The following is a 17,173-nucleotide window of genomic DNA, read 5'->3' on the forward strand; positions in this document are numbered from 1 at the left end:
GCCTCCGGGGGTGGCCGGGGCAAGGGCGGCCGCGCTAAGGAGCGTACGCCCGCCCAGGGCATCGACACACAGCTGTGAGAGAACGGGACTACGGCCCTGTGCGTGTCGGTTTGACCCCAGAGGCAGCTGATGTGTAGGCGTTTGGGGGGGGGCGGGGCGAGAGTTTTAAACAAATATATCGGTTTGGGTAGTTAGCTGCTTTGATGCATCCTTGTTTAATTCCATCGTCTTTTCTGAACAGCAGAGAAGTGATGGGAGAGAGCTGCTTCACTTCAGGCTCTTCCAGACGATACTTGGTGCAGGACTTTAGTTTAGACTTTAGACACTAATACTTCTCTGCCTCCAACTACTGTGACTTTTCTTGTCCCTCTTCCCTAGACATCTAAGCTTTGGCACAAACAAAAATTCAGCACATGCTATTTCTCCTAACTTGCCTGCACTCAGTGTGGTGGCTACTACTGTTGTATTGGACTGTAAGTCTCCTACAGGGATAATGACATTGCATCTGCTTTTAGAGAGCTGCAGACCAATCCACGACATTTTAAGGAAGGCACTGATTTCTAAGCAAAGACCCTTAACTCTGTGTTTAGGCTGGAGTTTGTTTTGATGCCTGAATTTTAAAGCTTTGATAAAACGAGTTAGCCTTCTAATAGTAAATGAGTTCTGGTATGCAAATCAGGACATTCCTTAAAAATCATAAAAAACCCTGTAAAGCTTGGGAAGTCTGTAGATGTTGATTCTTATAAGTAATGTCACATTCCACTTCTTGTTTTAGACAAGGACTGCCAAAACATGCCTTGCGGCATCATCCCCTGCCAGAACCACGGGCTGAGGTGTGCCTGGCCGTACCCACGGCTGAAAACTACCACGAGACCTCAAGGTACTTGTCATAGCATGGAATGAATCTTTGTCTGGAGATAGTGGCAAAAGGGGCACCTTCGTGTTGAGTTACCTTTACAGAACTAACACAGTTGGTAGGCTTAGGTTTTACCTCAGACCTGTGTCATTTCAGAACGTGTCCTTCCTATTTTGGAAGTAATAAGAAGTGTGTAGCTGTGTTCTGTTCCCAGCTCGTACGTAGCCCGGGTCATCTAATTTTATGGCAGAAACAAGAGGAGAGGAGATAAAAATTATTCCTGAGTGGTGTAGAACCGTGACTAGAGCTAATCTGCAGCCTAAGATAATTTTGGGGAAATTATGTTTTGCTTGACCTCTAGACTTCCTATGTCATTGACATTATTAGGAGCTATGGTTGTTTATTTACTTGTGTACTGCTTAAATGCCTGTGAAGTAAATATTTACCCTATGAAAACTCTGTCATTGCTAAGACCTATTCTGATATACCTATGCTTTTGTGTACAGCAAGAAAAGTTTACTTTCCACTTTATTTGTCATTGTGTGTTGTTGGGGTTTTTCTTCATTTTTTTTTCCTTAACTTGCATTTCAGGGAGTCCAAAATCAGGAAGGAATCAGATTACCCTCCTGTTACTCTGGCTGATGATGGGAATTCATGGTCTGCTAGTCAGAGTTACGCCGACACCTCCACGGAAGACAGCTCAGTGTTATCTTGGGGCTCTGATGTGAGTAAAACATAATCATCCAAGCCAAGTGTAGCATGGGGAGTAGAAGGGCATTTGAAATACCATTGCAAATACATTTCAGGATAAAAATGAGAATCGGGTCTGTCAATAAATCATGACAATGGTTAAAGAAAGAACATCCTTTATACCTCTTCCCCATCTTTCCTTTCTCTTGGATCAAAATGTATTAGGCTCATATTACTCAGCCAGTATTCTTCATTTCCATCTAAAACTTTGGAAATGCAAATCATTTAATGCCTGGGTGAATCTATACAACATAATAAATGCTGTCGTCGTGGAATCTGAAACGTGTGAGTGACTTTCAGACTCTTGGCGTGAGTTTATCAAACTTCTGCATACTTGTATGTTTCTCAAAATACAGTAAGGCCCAAAACCATTACTTTCATTTAGAAACTCTTGTTTTGTTCCCCATCTACCAAGACGAAGTGTGCTATTGCTTTCTGTGGGGTGCGATGGAACTGGTTAGGTTTAAATTACCCAAGAAACAACTCCGTTTTCTAGCTACACGAGAACGTGTAACAAAGGTCCTGAGCGTCCTGCACTTTGACAGTGTTTCACACCAGTCTGCATTGCTTTTGGTTTTGCTGTTGTCTATAGACATTGTAAGCAACAAATTTTCCATGTCAATAAAATGTCACTCAATTTTATCCTTTCTGTTCTGATTGCTTTTATGTAATTGCTGTCTTTAACTTGATATCATAATACAGATATTACAAAATGTCTTAATAGTTTTTCTGCTGTGTCATTGTAAGCTTATCAGTCCTAACAGCAGTCTGCATCATCTCCAGGGGCAAAGTGTTTAAAGGTAATGTCTTTTGATGCAAAAGGAATAGAACTCTTTAAATCAAGTCCCACTAGGCTTTAAACAAATAGTTGTCTTTTTCAATTATTTAAAAAAAAAAAATCAATTAAAACCCCCTTCTGAATGCTATTCACTAGGTATTTATTGGACAACTTTCCTTTCTAGGAATTTGATAAAGCTGCCACACACCAAGTTCAGCAAATGTTCAGACAAATTGATGAGCTTCTCTATGAGCAGAAAGAAAATGTGCATGTTGAGGGACTGCGGGAAGAATGCCACCAGTGGGCATCCAACTTTCCTCATCTCAGGTGTGTTATTGATAGACTAACACTAGTGCCATCACGGAGTTACAAGGGTAGGGATGCAAACAGTTGCTTCTAAAACGACATTAGTGGCAGGGTGGGTTAATGCGATTATCTAGTCGATAGAGATGAAAAGATCACTCTGCTAGTCTGCCCGCCATTGTCATTAATGAACATTCTGCTGTCTCACGTCTGGTTCCTTGCCAGAGGATCATTGCTGATTGCAACTGACTTGCCTTTAACATGGAAAAATTCTCTTAGAAAAGATGTACGGTAGAGCTAAAAGCCAGGCGCTTAAAATAATTTAAAAATCCTCCTACCCTAGCTCAGCAGTCCTTATGGCTATCTGGAAATTTAGATTTTAAGTCTCCATTACGTGTGCTTGGATAGTTTTGTCCGTATTCTGAAGTCCTACGATTAGCAGAGCATAAAGAAGAAAGCAGAATTTTCTGAATGTATTTACCTGACTTGAAGCAGCCTGTACTAGGGAAAAGAACTGAAACCACATTTAACAATCACCAAGGAAACCGCACAGCTTCCCCGTCGAATTTTTAGGATTTGCTTCTGTGTGTTCTTTCTTTCAACATTTTGTGCTTCGTTTATCCTTTGCTTTTTGCCCTGGCAGGGTTGTGGGGAAGCAGATAGTGATCCCCACAGATGAAGGGTATGGATGGTATTCAAGTTCACCTTCTGGCAGTTTGTGTTCCTCGGATCTAAGTTCACCACGAGAAAAAGATTCTACTGAGTAAGTACCAGCAGCCAATCCAGACCGTACCAAGGTGGGAAGGTAATTTTGTTCTCGGTGTCCTGCAGTGGTAGGCTTCTTAAAACGGGAAGCTTAACTTCTTTCTGTTAGGCTGGGCACGCTTGTGGTGTTCTTTTTAACTAGCAGTAGTACATTCAGAATAGCAAGACTGCATAGCTGTGCTTGTGGCTAGCTGCAGTAAACTGGTCACTAAGCAGAAATACCTTTGCTGCTGCTGACTTCTCAACAATCTAGGTGATCTTTAAGGTCCCTTCCAACCCAATCCATTCCATGATTCTATGATTCTATGATAATCTGTATGCATTGTAGCTGGCTTTGTTGTTAATCATCTAGTGAATTTGTACAGAAAAATACTAAGTGCTACATTAGTACTACTTTTATTATTTAATGGTTTAGAATGTTTCTTTTTAATTACCTTTGAACTTTTTTCTGAAGTTCCAAGTTCCTTAGCAAGAATTAAAAATATCCAAACCAAAAGGCTTTCTACTGTAATGCATAATTTCTTGGCCTCCCTACTGCTTGGCCTCAACTACCGTGTTGTCTCTCAGCCTCTGAGTTCACCAAATGCTGCTGTTTGAAGTGGAATAACAACTTACTGTCATTTCTGCTTTCTGAAAACTCTCACCTGTTCAGATTTAGTGTTTGTGGCAAGAAGGTACCTCTTTCTGTTACCCCCGTTCACAAAAAGGCTGACCGCTCCAAGTCTCCGACCTTGTGTTCTCCAGAGAGCGAAGAAGGTGAAGATGGAGTAATTGTCTCTGAAGGCGTAATGGAGGAGTATTTAGCATTTGACTGCAGAGATGTGTAGGTATTGAATATTCAGGTAGCAACTAGTACCAGCGTCCTGGGCTTTCTGCTGTTAGAGAGATATATTGATTTGGTTTTGATGCTGGTTAATAAAGTATTTGCTGATTATGCGGTTTTGTATATATCTTGCCTCTAGAGAGCTTTCAAAAGCCCAAAGTTGATAGAGCACTGGGAATTCTTACAATCCATCTCCTAGAACAATTTATTTTGCTAAAGTATTTTTCTCATTCTTTTATAGTTTTTCCTACTAGCCATTTTTGTGCCGGGCGTAACTCGTTCATCCCACCGTACCCAAAAGCCTGCTACATACTGGCGTATTTAATAAAACTCGTTGAAATGCCATTTATTTTTTATACTAAGTCAAATGCGTTGTTGTTCGTCATATACTAGCAGGGTGCTGCTTTGGTTTTGTACTAGCATTTAGGGTGGAATTGTACCTTTCCCGATTTTCAGTGGTAATTGAGGATTTGATGCTTGCCAAGAAATAATTACCGCTATTTTTACCTTAAGAAGAAAGGATTAAGGGTAGCATAAAGAGGATTCTTTTTGCCCCTTTACTTTATTCAACCCAACAATATGAACATATGGCCTATGCAAGGACTCTGAATGGTAATGTCAGTTGCTGACTACTTAATTAGTTTTAATAAATAAAGCCACTTACCTGCATGGACAATGAGATTCAGATAGGTAGGTGACATGCCTTGACCAGGCCGGAGAGATATGCTGCAGCAAACAATATTGCTGTCTCTACAGAGTAGTGGTAAAATGTTTGTTCTAGTTGTATCTCCTTGTTTCCCCAAGGCATCTTAACATCTTTCTGATGTGAAGTACTGCCTCAGGCAGCAGATATGAAAGCCATGATAAATGTATTTGCATCAGTATTTTTTCTTTGCCTTCTGTAAAGTTTCTTTTGGCAGATGAACATGAACTTTTACGACCAGTCATCTTCCATGTTTCAGCCTTCAGAATACCTTACCTCTTGCGTTGTGGAAGAGTCCGCAGCCAAGGCTCGGCTGCTGTGAATTAGGGGGTTGTTTTCTGTCTCTCTCATTGATTACATCTCATTGTCTAAACGTGAATTAAGCCCTTGCCCCGAACACCTCCCGGCTGTTAGAGTAGCAGGCTAAGAGTGGCATTGAACAGTCGTGAGTAGTAACATTCCTCTCTTGTCCACAGGATTCTTGACATTAGATATGGAGCCTAACAATGTGATGAACAACCATCACTGTAACTATTAATATTTGTTTTTAAATGGAACTTTGATCTCCTCTGTAAATTATTTATGATTCAGGAAGTATCATTTATAGTCATTCTGTATGGGGGAAGCAAGGTGTGCAGTGATAAGGTGATTGTCTCAGTCCTTTCTCATTTAGGTTAGTGGTAGATTCTGGAAGAAATACAAGTTCAGGTGCAGAACAGGAAGTTCTGTGAAATGTTCAGAAGCTTGCTTCTTTTGGTATGAGACTAAGTTACTTGCTGTTGCTGTTTATCGTACTGCCAGCTCGCAGAAAATAACGTGTTATAAATGGGAACCTTCTCCTTAAGTAATTGTCTTCAAGCGATTGGCCTTGATCTATTTCAGTTTAGGAGAAAACTAGAGAAATGCAGCCTTAGCTGATGTTTTAATCCCTATCAAATCATTGCAACAAAAACACAGGAGGCAAAGAAGGTGTGTTTATGGTACAGACAGTACTCATGTTTTCACAGGGAGGAGGAGCTGCATGAGAGGAAAATCGGACTCTCCTCTGGTAGACGGAAATTGGGGTTTCCTCCCATCTCTCCCTATGCCTGCATGAAGGATTCTGTGCTCACATTCGTGTTTGATGATGTGTGGAGTGAAGTCCTGGCCTGCATGGAAGAACTAATCTGCAGACACTGGGAAGGGTCAGCCTCTGGTAGGGATCACAGTTAAACTGAAGATTCAAAAGGGGATTTCAGTTACTTAATTTTGCAAGGATGCAATGAGAGAGAGATGTATTTGGGAATAATCACTTCAGGGCCAAAAAACCCAGGTTGTTTGCTGTGCTAAACAGTATGAGACGTGCCTTCAAAAGATTTAGCAGTGCTTACCATCCGAGAGGACTCTCTCTAAATAAATTTGGATTCATAGTGCTGTCTACAACTAGCCATGCCAACAGTCTGTATTGACAGGAATTCTTTGTTACTTTGCATAGATGATGAGAAAAATATCCTTACAGTAGAAACATTGAGAGCGGATGCGGGAAGCCGTTTGCAGTTTGATCCTCTGCCAGCGTCGTTACCTCGTGTGCCACAAACTAAAATGCCCTCAGTGACATCAAATCTGGTGAGTATTTTTAGCCAGCTGGTTTACATGGGGATGAATCAATACAGCGCTAGCTAAGCGAATGGATTCCAGTATGTCAGGGGACTGTTTGGATTTCGGATCAATGCTGACTGTCCTTCCTAACACTTAAGTTCTGTTATTCCTCCGTTGAGTTTGAATTCCTACTTTCCTCTTTAAAACTTGGTATTTTATAAATGTATTGGACAGCCACCATGTGGCGACTGCTCATTAATGATGCAGTTCTTCCTACATGTTGATAATGTTTGAACTAAACTGGGATCGAGGATTGCGTGTGTGAGACCCCGTTCTCACTGGCTTATCTATAGTTAACTTATCAGGCGTTAAAGGACAAATCTCAGTGCAGTTGTAAACCAGGTTGTTTTTTCTCAGGCATTGAATTTGAATATATGATCTGATCCTAGAGTCATGAGCACCAGACTGTTACCTGTTTATTCCGTTTTAATTCAACTCTTTCCTTCTTACTTCTTTTAATTTTTCTCCTTTATTTCCCCTGCCTCTCCCTCCTGTTCCCCTTACTGTACATGCAGTGCCCAAAACCCAGATGTGGCCGCAAAAGCAAAAAGAGGAGAAAAACACCTCAAGTATGTATGCCGGAGGGATTAAAGCTCTGGTATTTTCGATTTGCTGTCAGTCCGGTGGGTGGGATTCGATGTTTTTCCAGATCAGTCTGTATTCCAGGAAAGGTGTTTGCTTTTCTGTTCATGGCATAAAATGTCAACGTACACTGAAAATCAGTTTTGTAAAGATTCTGGTTATAACCCTTATTGGAAGACCCTGTTGCACATGAGAAGCTCAGCTGGAAAATACCAAGTGTGCAGTAGCGTGGTAGGATACTTTTTTTAAGCACTACCATTTGCAGGAAAAAGGGAATGCTGAGATGCCCATGTTAGATGGGGAAATAATGTGAGTATGTATCTGGATGTCATGGAAGAAATTAATTTCTCTCCTCAAAAATTATTTACAAGGGCAAAAATTGTAAATATGTGTGTATGTCTCTGCCAAACAGAAATGTACTTACTTGTTTTTTAAACTTTCAGGTAAATGTCTCTCAAGGGTCCAGTAGTGGCTCTCAGCATAATCTGAATGGCTTGATGGTGATACATGGGATCCAGTTACAGCAAAGGAATCTGCCTGCAATGGAGAAAACACTGTAAGGACTATAGGTCGTCTGTGGTAAAGTAGAGCACTCTCCAGGTGAGGGGGATTCAGCCTGTAGAAAATTATCTCACAGTGGTCTAGGTTGAACACTGAGAGATAACTTTCTGCACTGGAGAAAGCAATCCTCAGTTATTTCCCTGCTTGCTTGTTTGTTTGTTTGTCCTCTGTGAAACAGTGTACATCTCGTACAGGTTTTCTGTTTGGTAGTGCTGGCTTACCACCTAGGGAACAGCTATGGCACTACCTTTGGCACGAGCTGACATCCTGGAAAGCGATGAAGCTCAGAGTGGGGTAGAAAAACTGATTCTCTCACTTCCTAGAAATGGGCTTGTGTTAGATCTAGGCTGTGGGTGGGAAAACTGACGTTTGCAGTAGGGCTTTTTAAAAATCTGTTCTGTGATTCATTTTTACGTTTGTACTGGAATCTTGAATCAGAAAGTTCATGGTTCAGTAGAAAAAATAAATATGGGCTTCTTTCTTCTTTTCCATCCCCTACTCTTTTCTAGTTCGGCAGTAAATTACTTTATATAGTTACGTAAAAAAGTGAAAACACATCATCTCTATCCACATGTAATATTATTAATGTCCCACGTAGATGAGTACTACATGGGTAGTTACCAGATGGTAAGAGGGTAGTTACCAGTCATGCTGACCGTATCTCTCTCGGCTTTGTAATTCTTTTCTTAGGGGCCTGGATGACAAACGGCCGGGCTCCAGTTCCGTCCTCTCTACCAGAGCGTGGCCCAATCGTCCTCTAGAGCTCAGCACATCATCCCTGTCACGTTCCACCAGAAGGCGAAACCCACCACCACGTACCCTGCATCCCATCAACACAAGCCACTCTCGTACGGGGACCCTGGAGTCTGTCGACGATGTCTTCAGGGGAACTGGATGGTATGTTTCAGAACCAGTTTCTCACTGCACGCTACCACATTTCGAGAAGGCGGCGTATACAAAAAGCATTCAGTTGAACAGAAAGAACATGAATTATTTGACTAAAGAAACTACCTGCCCATTAAAACACAATTGCCCCCAAGAAAGCTGAACTGCTGCAGCTGATGTTTACTGTGCTACAGGCTGCGATTCAGTGAATCGCATGCATGTTTAGGTAGTTTGCACACAAACTACAGACCTCAGCCTGTCCGGTACGAGCAAAGCAAATACCACCATCTCTTTCTTGACATCAGCTTTCTTTTTCTGTAGCCTGTTTTCAAGATGAACTTGAAAGTTGACAGTTTGTCAAACTGCCTGCTGCTATCCTAGCCCAGACTGGGCTATGAAGAAGGTGCTCCCTTTGGATAGGTTATCTGACTGACCAAAGGCACTCTTCATGAACTTGGTGAACCCTCAGTCACACCTAGAATGTCTTCATTTTATCTGGCACCACGATCTGACCGAATGTAGTCATTTACAGGGGCTACTGGGGGTTAGGAAACAGTGCAGGTTTTAATACACTTCTACGTTCCACACGTGTTGTAAATTGACAGAGTTCCCTTTTAGTTTTGCAGTTTACCTTTAAACTCACCCAGCCTGTTAGTTTTTGTCATGTGCTGTTTAAAGACTTGTCCCTTCACAACTCTTGTTTCTACTTGCAATATTTTACGCTTCCTTTCCCTTTCCACAGGCTTCTATCAATTTAGCAATTGTTAACATCTCCCCTTTGTTACCATATATGTTTAAATGTATGTAGAGAGCACTAGGAATGTCTTTTTAAAAATGCTGACTATAGCTCGAAGCTTGTCTAATGTATTCTTACAGAGCATCCTTCAGCGAACTCTGGAACGCGTATAGACCTAAGGCCTCTTGGTCATTTCTGGCACTTCTCAGTCAGCCCGAACACCAGCATCTTGTGGCAACATTCTGCAGCCGTTGCTCTTAGTTTTAACGGGTTGTCTACATAATGCCAAACAAACTGACAATATCATGTGTCTACACAATGCCAAACGTATAAATTGTGTGTTTTTTCTGTTCCTGTTTTAGTCTGACTGCACACGAGCAGCTGACCTCGCCCTCCGCACTGCCGCTAAACCGAAATAATCTCCTACCACCTATTCCTACCACCAGCACGGCAGAGCGTGTGAGCACTGCGGGATCCCAGAGGCCGACGGTAAAAGGCACAACAATTCTGTTGTTGCATAGTCTCAAACTGTAAGCGCTGCTGATCAAATTGCCTAACCCAAGAGTTCCAGTTTGTTATCTTGTAAGTGGCAGCAACTGAGAGAGCTGCACAAAACCTGCCATGTCCGTTTTGACTAACAGCATCACCCATAGCCAAATGCTTTGATTCCAATTAATGCTAGGATTTTTTTTTTTTTCCTCCCAGTAACGAGGTGTAGAATGATTGACTTGGAAAATTAGCTTTAATTCCTAGGCTAATTATTTTAAATGTCCAGCTGCAATGAGAAGTAGCCATGACTCTTACTCTTCAATGCAGAAATCTCAAGAGAACTCAAGTCGAGCTCACAGTGTAACAGCACACGAAGATAGCTACCAGCAGCTGCAGGCACGGCTTTTCTTACCCGATCGCTTCTTCAGGCCTAACACCACCAACGCGCTCTCGGTAAGGCACGGCGAATTACAGCAAATCATACTTAGTTACTCAGTGGGGTGCCTTGATGATGGACATAGGTAAACGTTACTCACGAACCAAACGTCGTAGGTGGTCAGTGCTGGGGAATTCACCAAGCTTGCCACTTGATTCGGTACCCAGAGGTTAGCAGGACAAGTCACCTGTTGACGGGGAGCAATCTCACTGTATCCCCCAGAGCCTCCCAGTAAGCAGGGGGTGGTGCTACGCTTTTCTTGAAAAATCTGAGTTGGAGATGTTCGGGGAAAAAGCCAAGCGTTACTGTAGGTGTAACACTGCACCTATCATCTGCTCTGGTAATCTGGTGTCTTCTGTGAAGGCTTAAGGAGAACTGGGGGGTAGGAGAGGATGCTTTAAAGTGTTGCATACACATTAAGAAGTCGATCCTGCAGCTGCATTCGGAAACACAAGGGTAGGATAGGCTTCGTTGCTTTCTTGGACAGGTTTGCTGTACTATTAATGCCCAGTCTGTTTCTGTATCAAATGCTCTTGGTTTAATTTACTGAAACCTACTCTACTGATACTTGGTCCCATCTAGCAAAGTATTGCTATCTAAGCTTCAAAAGCTCTAATTCTGACAACAGCTTTGAAATAGCTGATTGTTTGGTTTCTGAGTATAACTTCAACATCCTTGACTTAGCAGTTAGAAGGGAACAATTTCCAGAAGTGCCAAGACTGCCTTTAACTGGCCCAGTGATCATTCGTAGTAAGAGTGCTGTAAAAGTATATTTTCTACTCCTGAAGTTGATTTAACCCTCCTTAGACTTGTAAAAGCTCTACTTGCACCTTTACAACATCGTACAAATTAGGAAGTACTAAGTAGTTTGTAGCTGTTGTGGTTCAACCCGGCGGGCAGCTAAGCACCACACAGCTCACTCCCTGCCCCCACCGTGGGATGTGGGAGAGAATGGGAGAAAAAAAGGTAAAATTCATGGGTGGAGATAAAGACAGTTTAATTGTACAGAAAAGGAATGGAAAACAATAGTGATAAAAGAATATACAAAACAAGTGATGCACAGTGCAATTGTTTACTGCCTGCTGACTGATGCTCAGCCAGTTCACAAGATGCAGCCCCCACCCAGCTTTCCTCTTAGTCTATATAGTGAGCACGGCATATGGTCTGGCATGTCCCTTTGGGGTCAGCTGTCCTGGCTGGGTCCCCTCCCAGCTTCTTGTGCCCCCCACCCCCCGCCTCCTCACTGGTAGGGCAGTATGAGAAATTGAAAAGTCCTTGAGTTAGTACAAGCACCGCTTAGCAAGGACCAAAACATCCCTGTGTTATCACAGTATTCTCCTGCTAAATCCAAACCACAGCACTGTACCAGCTGCGAGGAGGAAAATTAACTCCTTCCCAGCCAAACCCAGGACAGTAGCTGTATTAGAATCTTGATGTTTACCATTTGTTTCATGCAGACATAAATAACTTGAACTCTCTTCTCAGCCAGATCCACAGCACCGCCGTTCTTGCACTGTTACTGATTATACCAATCAGTCTTGGACACGCAGGGGATCAGCAGGTTCAGGTATGCAGCCTGCCCGAAGGGGCCTACAAGGAAGCTGGGGGGGACTTTTCCCAAGGGCCTGCAGTGACAGGACAAGGGGTAACGGGTTTAAATTGAAAGTGGGGAGGTTTAGATTGGGTATCAGGAAGAAGTTCTTCCCGGAGAGGGTGGGGAGGCACTGGGACAGGTTGCCCAGAGAAGCTGTGGATGCCCCATCCCTGGAAGTGTCCAAGGCCAGGCTGGATGAGGCTTGGAGCAACCTGGTCTAGTGGAAGGTGTCCCTGCCCATGGCAGGGGGTTGGAACTGGATGGTCTTTAAGGTCCCTTCCAACCCAAACCAGTCTGTGATTCAGCTCTGCCTTCCGAGTTTTTTTTGACCTTGGCACACACAGAGCTGGGCTGGTCAGTTGAAAGGGAGTTTGTTCAGAGGTTGTGGTAGAGCAGAGTTAACTGCTGTGCCCTGGAGCGGATTTTTCTCAATGCCTTCATTACAGCCCTCAGCTGAATTCACTTTGAGCGCTCCCCTTCCCTTCAATACCAACCAAGTATCACCTCCATCTGGAGCAGTTCCTACTAAACATAAATATCTGCTCCCTCCCTGCAAAAAAAAACCCAGGACCTTTAAATGCAAGGTGAGCTTTATGACTGCTGAAGTAACAAAAAAACCCAATTGAAATCAGCAGCAGAACTTTGTGGAGTTGAACGCTTCGTGAGAGATGCAGGAACGCAGTAGTTCCCTGCAGTGCAGCAACTACGGAAGCACAAACTCTGCCCCTTCTGGAAGGCGAGTCTCTCCTCCCAAACTTGCACAGGTGACACATGATGTAGTTCATGGCCACTTCTCCGAAGAAAAAGAAAGCAAATCAGTTTTAAGCTAAAGGAGCTGTGTTTGGTACGTAGTTTTAACACCTTCCAGAAGTCTTAAAGTTGTGTGTCATCTGTTTATTAGGTCTCCAGCTGCATGGTGCTGTGAAAGGCCCCAGTCGGAGCGGATCAGTCACAAAAAGCAAGCAGGGCTTGTAGCGTGCCATGAAGAAGCATCCATCCATCCATCCATCTCCAGAGTCACGATCCACCCCTCCTTCTCAGCAACGTCAGCATTGTTTACAGAGCTCCCAAACACCCTTCCTTAGGAATATTTTTATGCATTGTTTACAGAGCTCCCAAACACCCTTCCTTAGGAATATTTTTATATGAACCTAAGAAGCAGCTGCCAAAGATGAGGAGGGGCATACTTAAACATTCCACTTTCTGCCAGCAGGAAGAGTTGTGCTGCAGGGGAAGGGTGAATGCACTCCCCTGGGCAGGAAAGGAAACCTGGCAGTGCTCTGTCAGTGCCGCCCTCCCACTGCTGGCTTCTTACTGCCTCAGGGTCTTACCGACAACGGGTACCGCAGAACCTGCCGATTCTGCTGTTGGCTCTACAGCACATCGGTCGGGTTTTCTGTAGCAGGAGTAATTTAAATTATTAAAGCTATATTTGCATGTTTAAAGCAATATTATACTACCAAAAGCCAGCACTGCACAGGAGACTGCTTCTAGCACAGAGGAGTGGTGAATCCCCTAGTTGCTGCAGCAGCTGTGAGCACAGCTGGATGAAAATAAGGCAGCAAACCAGCCGAACAGAGTGGGCAGCTTCACGGGCAGCGCACCACTGACTCTTCCCGTGTTAAATACACCTCTTCCCCAGCGGCTGAAGGGGGAAGAGAAGTGAAAAACAAGTCACCATGCCAGCAGTTCCAGACGATACTCAAGGAAAGGACACCGTCTTCCTGAGGAGATGTTTTACAGCAGTTTCACAGAGTAGGTCAGTCTCCCTTTTCTAAAAACACCCGCAGTTACACAAGATTTGCTGCACTCCGCAACCCACAGGTGCAGCGTAGCTTTAGCTGTGCCTGCACGCTGCGACTGGGGGCGTTGGCTGAGGTTGCCCTTGCGGCTCCAAGAAGGACAAACACACGAAACCCAAGCACCTCAGAATAAAATGTGTGATTCTATGAAGGTCTCACTCCCCGGCAGTAAGCGCCAGGCTACACCCAGGTGTAAACACAAGGCGAGGAGAACCACTTACGGTATTTTAACAGTTAGGACACTGCATGAAAACAGTTGTTCCTCTGTAATCCAATTAAAGAGCACTTTTTTTTTTTAATTTCCTTACTAATATTTTCCAAATTACAGCTCATAATGGAAAAACCCATCAAGTGTTCTTTGTGAAGCGGCTCCCCTATTTCCCCACTCCAAGTTACGCCATTCATCCAGCGTTAGCGGCACCTACAGAGCAGCTGATAGTCTTCAGACCATACGGACAACACTCTAGACCCAATCCAAGCACACGCTGATCAAAACGAAGGGAAAAGGAAGCAAAGCCTGTGCCAGAGGAACAGCGGTAACGTTCCTTTGCGTTTCTAGATGGGCGGGGGGGAAGCTCTGGTCTCTAAGTTTGCCGAGGGATAAAGCGATGCTGAAGAGAGGCCTCTACCCACTAAGCCCTTTCAAAACACAGCTTCTCTTGACAGCTGAGCCTGCTGGCACACGGTACAGCGGGTCACTGCGCGGTCTCAATCCAGCTGGAGATAAGCACCCCCTTTCCACCAGTGCCATTCCGCAGGCACCAAGGGTGCATTCTGTAGCCCTCATGCACGAGAGCTACAAAAAATAGACAAATAAACGTGAACAGGCTGCTAATACCGTACCATTTTATAGCCCAGAGGGGTCAGAGCGTTAAAGCAAGGGAAAGCAGTCTCTTCACAAGGCAGTCTTTGGTTTCCGTACAAACAGTTGACACCTTCTCCCGCTAACTTCCCCCGGGGAAGCTCTAACAAAATCAGTCCCTGACTGCTCCCACTGAATTGTGGACCTTAAACTCAAGAGGAATCATTCCCCTTTTGGCTCATAAGCCTTTGAAAACTAAAGCCAGCCCCATTCCTCTGCGCTACAGCCAGCTGAAAACCAGTTCCCTCTCAAACACACCCCCCGCACGCTCCAGGGAGGGCTTTACAAACAGCGAAAACCTTCAGAGCATTGGCACATCTCGGGGAAGGACTTCACCTCAGAAGCAAAGCAGCGTGTGGTAACAACAGGGCAGTGTCTCCAGCTGCTAGAGACGTCCCTCGTATTGACTGGAATCACCCGTGGGGGATCACCACCGCCAGCTGGGTTCCAGCAGCTACCTGGACAGCTGAGGGGGCTGGGGGGAAGCGACATCGCACAGAATTCTGCAAAAACTTCCGTTTATTAAATCTGTAGTTTTCCAAAGCGTCTTTATAAAACCAGTGGAATAGCTGGAGGGCAAAACACCTTTAAAAACAGCGGAGGGTTCGTTACAACAGAAACACGGGATTAGCACAGAGCCACGCTTTCCCACACCGAAGCCACCAGAAGCAGCACCGACCGCTCAAGAGTGTGGGATTACACTGCGTCTTCACCTGCCGTCCCGGTACCCGGCGGGTGTTGTTCAACGCAAGCCTAACGAACACCCAGGCACCCCCAACATCACACCGCTGCCCTGCTCTAACCACGCCTTCAGCCAAGGCTCCGCTTGGTCCTAACTGACGAGCGCCCAAAGGAATTAGAGCAGTAGCACCCGAACGCTGCGTCTTCCCTGTTCACAGTGCGTTCTGTATCGAACCCCCCCGGTCGCAAGAAGTCGACACGCATATGCTCTGAAGTGGTAGTCCAGAAAAGCTCCGAAATTCCCCCAAAATTCACACATTCCCATTCAAAAGTAAACACAACGGTTCAGCCTACACGGGTCTTTATTTCTTTCCTTTCTCGGCTGCGGTCTTCTTTCCTCCTTTTTTAGCCTTACTCCCGTATTTTGCTTCCAGCTGGGCAAAGAAGTCATCCATTTCCTTTTTTCGATCTTGATTTCTGCGCTGGGGGAGAGGAAAACAAAACCCAAACTGTTTACCGCTTCCCAGCACAGATGATTGTCGCGGTTAAGCAGCTCCCTAAGGAAGACAAGTCTTTCGACAGGGGATGCAGTAGGGAGAAGCACGTTAGAGTAACTTTGCTAACGTTTAAAAGGACCCCGGTAGTAAACCCCACCCCGCAAGCGCGCCGACAACTAACACAGAGGTCAGACGGTAACCTCAGGAAGGAGTTGCGGGGTTCCAAAATACGAAGACGCTCAGGGAAAACACAATTAAAAGCCTGTAACATAATTATCTTCGACAGATACAAGCAGCCTTACTTGAATCAGCGCTTTCAAGTCCTCTTCTCCATCAAGGCCCAGTTCTTCTTTACTCTTTTCTACCTCTTTAGCTTCTTTTTCTGCCTGAAACAGCAAACTAGTTTTCTTAAAAGCTATTCTGCACATTATTGGACAAAGCCTCACAGCAGATACCAAACACCTGACTCTGTCTATAAAGAGCCGCAGGGAAACCCAAAGTGTTTCCAAGCTTGGCCACGGAGGAGCGGTCCGTCGAAGAGGAAGCCCGCTCTGGTTCTGCAGAGAGGACAGCGGGGCAGGTTTTGCTGTGTCACAAAGCTGAACATGAGGAGATGTCCACCCCCATCCCTCTCCCACACACACACACTTTTTTTGTCTCGGCGGCTACTGCCTTTTCTTACCCTGGAGAAAGGTCACGGTGATGTGCACATAACACGTTCTACAGTGGCACAAAAAAAGGCCTGCCTACAGCGCGGGATGTTATTTCCCATGTGCCAAAATGTATTTTCACCCCACGCCGGCATCTTAACTCGTGCAGCTCGAGGCTTTGTGAACAAACGCAGGGCCACGCTGCGCATCCGCTGTGTATAAACACAAACAAAAGAGGCGGGAGGCAACGGCCTATTTGCCTGTTGCAACTCGGGAGCCCTTTTACGGCCACACTCGGGGGGGTGGAGGGCACAGGTGACGAAATAAAAGCCGAAGGCACGGAGTAAGACCCGTAAGCTGGTGATCCCGTGGCAAAGATCCGTCCAGTTTTGGCTACTTCTACCAGGGGAGATTAAAATCTCATCCCGAACAGCGTTCCCCTTTGGTCCCCGACTGGCATCAACTTACCCGCCTTTTTCGTGCCATCATTTTCTGCTTGGACTCTCTCACGAAGCTTTTGTAGGGCGGGACTTCTCCAGCGTCGATGGCTTTTTGCAGGATCCCCCGTATTCTCGGTTCATCCACGTAGCTCGCGCACAACACGGACTCCATTATTTTGTCCATGTCACCCTCGAAATCCACGTAGGCCGCTTTGATGTCCGCCAGCTCTTCTTCGGAACCTTTGTAGGTGGTCTCGAAGTCGTCGATATCTTTCACAGTGACCTGCGGCCGAGGGGTGACCCTGCGTGAGTCGGGGGCTCTAGGAGAGGGCAGGCGCCCCC

General features: G+C 44.9%; 2 protein-coding genes across 2 annotated transcripts; one reads left to right on the forward strand and one right to left on the reverse strand.

The window, feature by feature from the left end:
• Nucleotides 1-775: 775 nt before the first annotated feature.
• FAM149B1 (family with sequence similarity 149, member B1) lies at nucleotides 776-12,874 on the forward strand (the record flags this gene model as incomplete). Its single annotated transcript, XM_010160805.1, has 14 exons — nucleotides 776-880; nucleotides 1,448-1,580; nucleotides 2,569-2,711; nucleotides 3,331-3,450; nucleotides 4,105-4,275; nucleotides 5,986-6,173; nucleotides 6,453-6,583; nucleotides 7,132-7,185; nucleotides 7,642-7,754; nucleotides 8,450-8,656; nucleotides 9,743-9,869; nucleotides 10,197-10,322; nucleotides 11,791-11,872; nucleotides 12,801-12,874. Coding segments are annotated over 14 exons (1,774 nt in total), but the record flags the coding sequence as incomplete, so codon positions are not given.
• A 2,732-nt stretch (nucleotides 12,875-15,606) lies between these two features.
• Nucleotides 15,607-17,114, reverse strand: DNAJC9 (DnaJ (Hsp40) homolog, subfamily C, member 9; the record flags this gene model as incomplete). The annotated part of the gene is made up of 3 exons (XM_010160807.1): nucleotides 15,607-15,726; nucleotides 16,044-16,127; nucleotides 16,860-17,114. Coding segments are annotated over 3 exons (459 nt in total), but the record flags the coding sequence as incomplete, so codon positions are not given.
• Nucleotides 17,115-17,173: the final 59 nt, after the last annotated feature.

The sequence above is a fragment of the Eurypyga helias genome, unplaced genomic scaffold (genome assembly GCF_000690775.1).
Source record: "Eurypyga helias isolate BGI_N326 unplaced genomic scaffold, ASM69077v1 scaffold27641, whole genome shotgun sequence".
Classification (NCBI taxonomy): Eukaryota; Metazoa; Chordata; class Aves; order Eurypygiformes; family Eurypygidae; genus Eurypyga; species Eurypyga helias.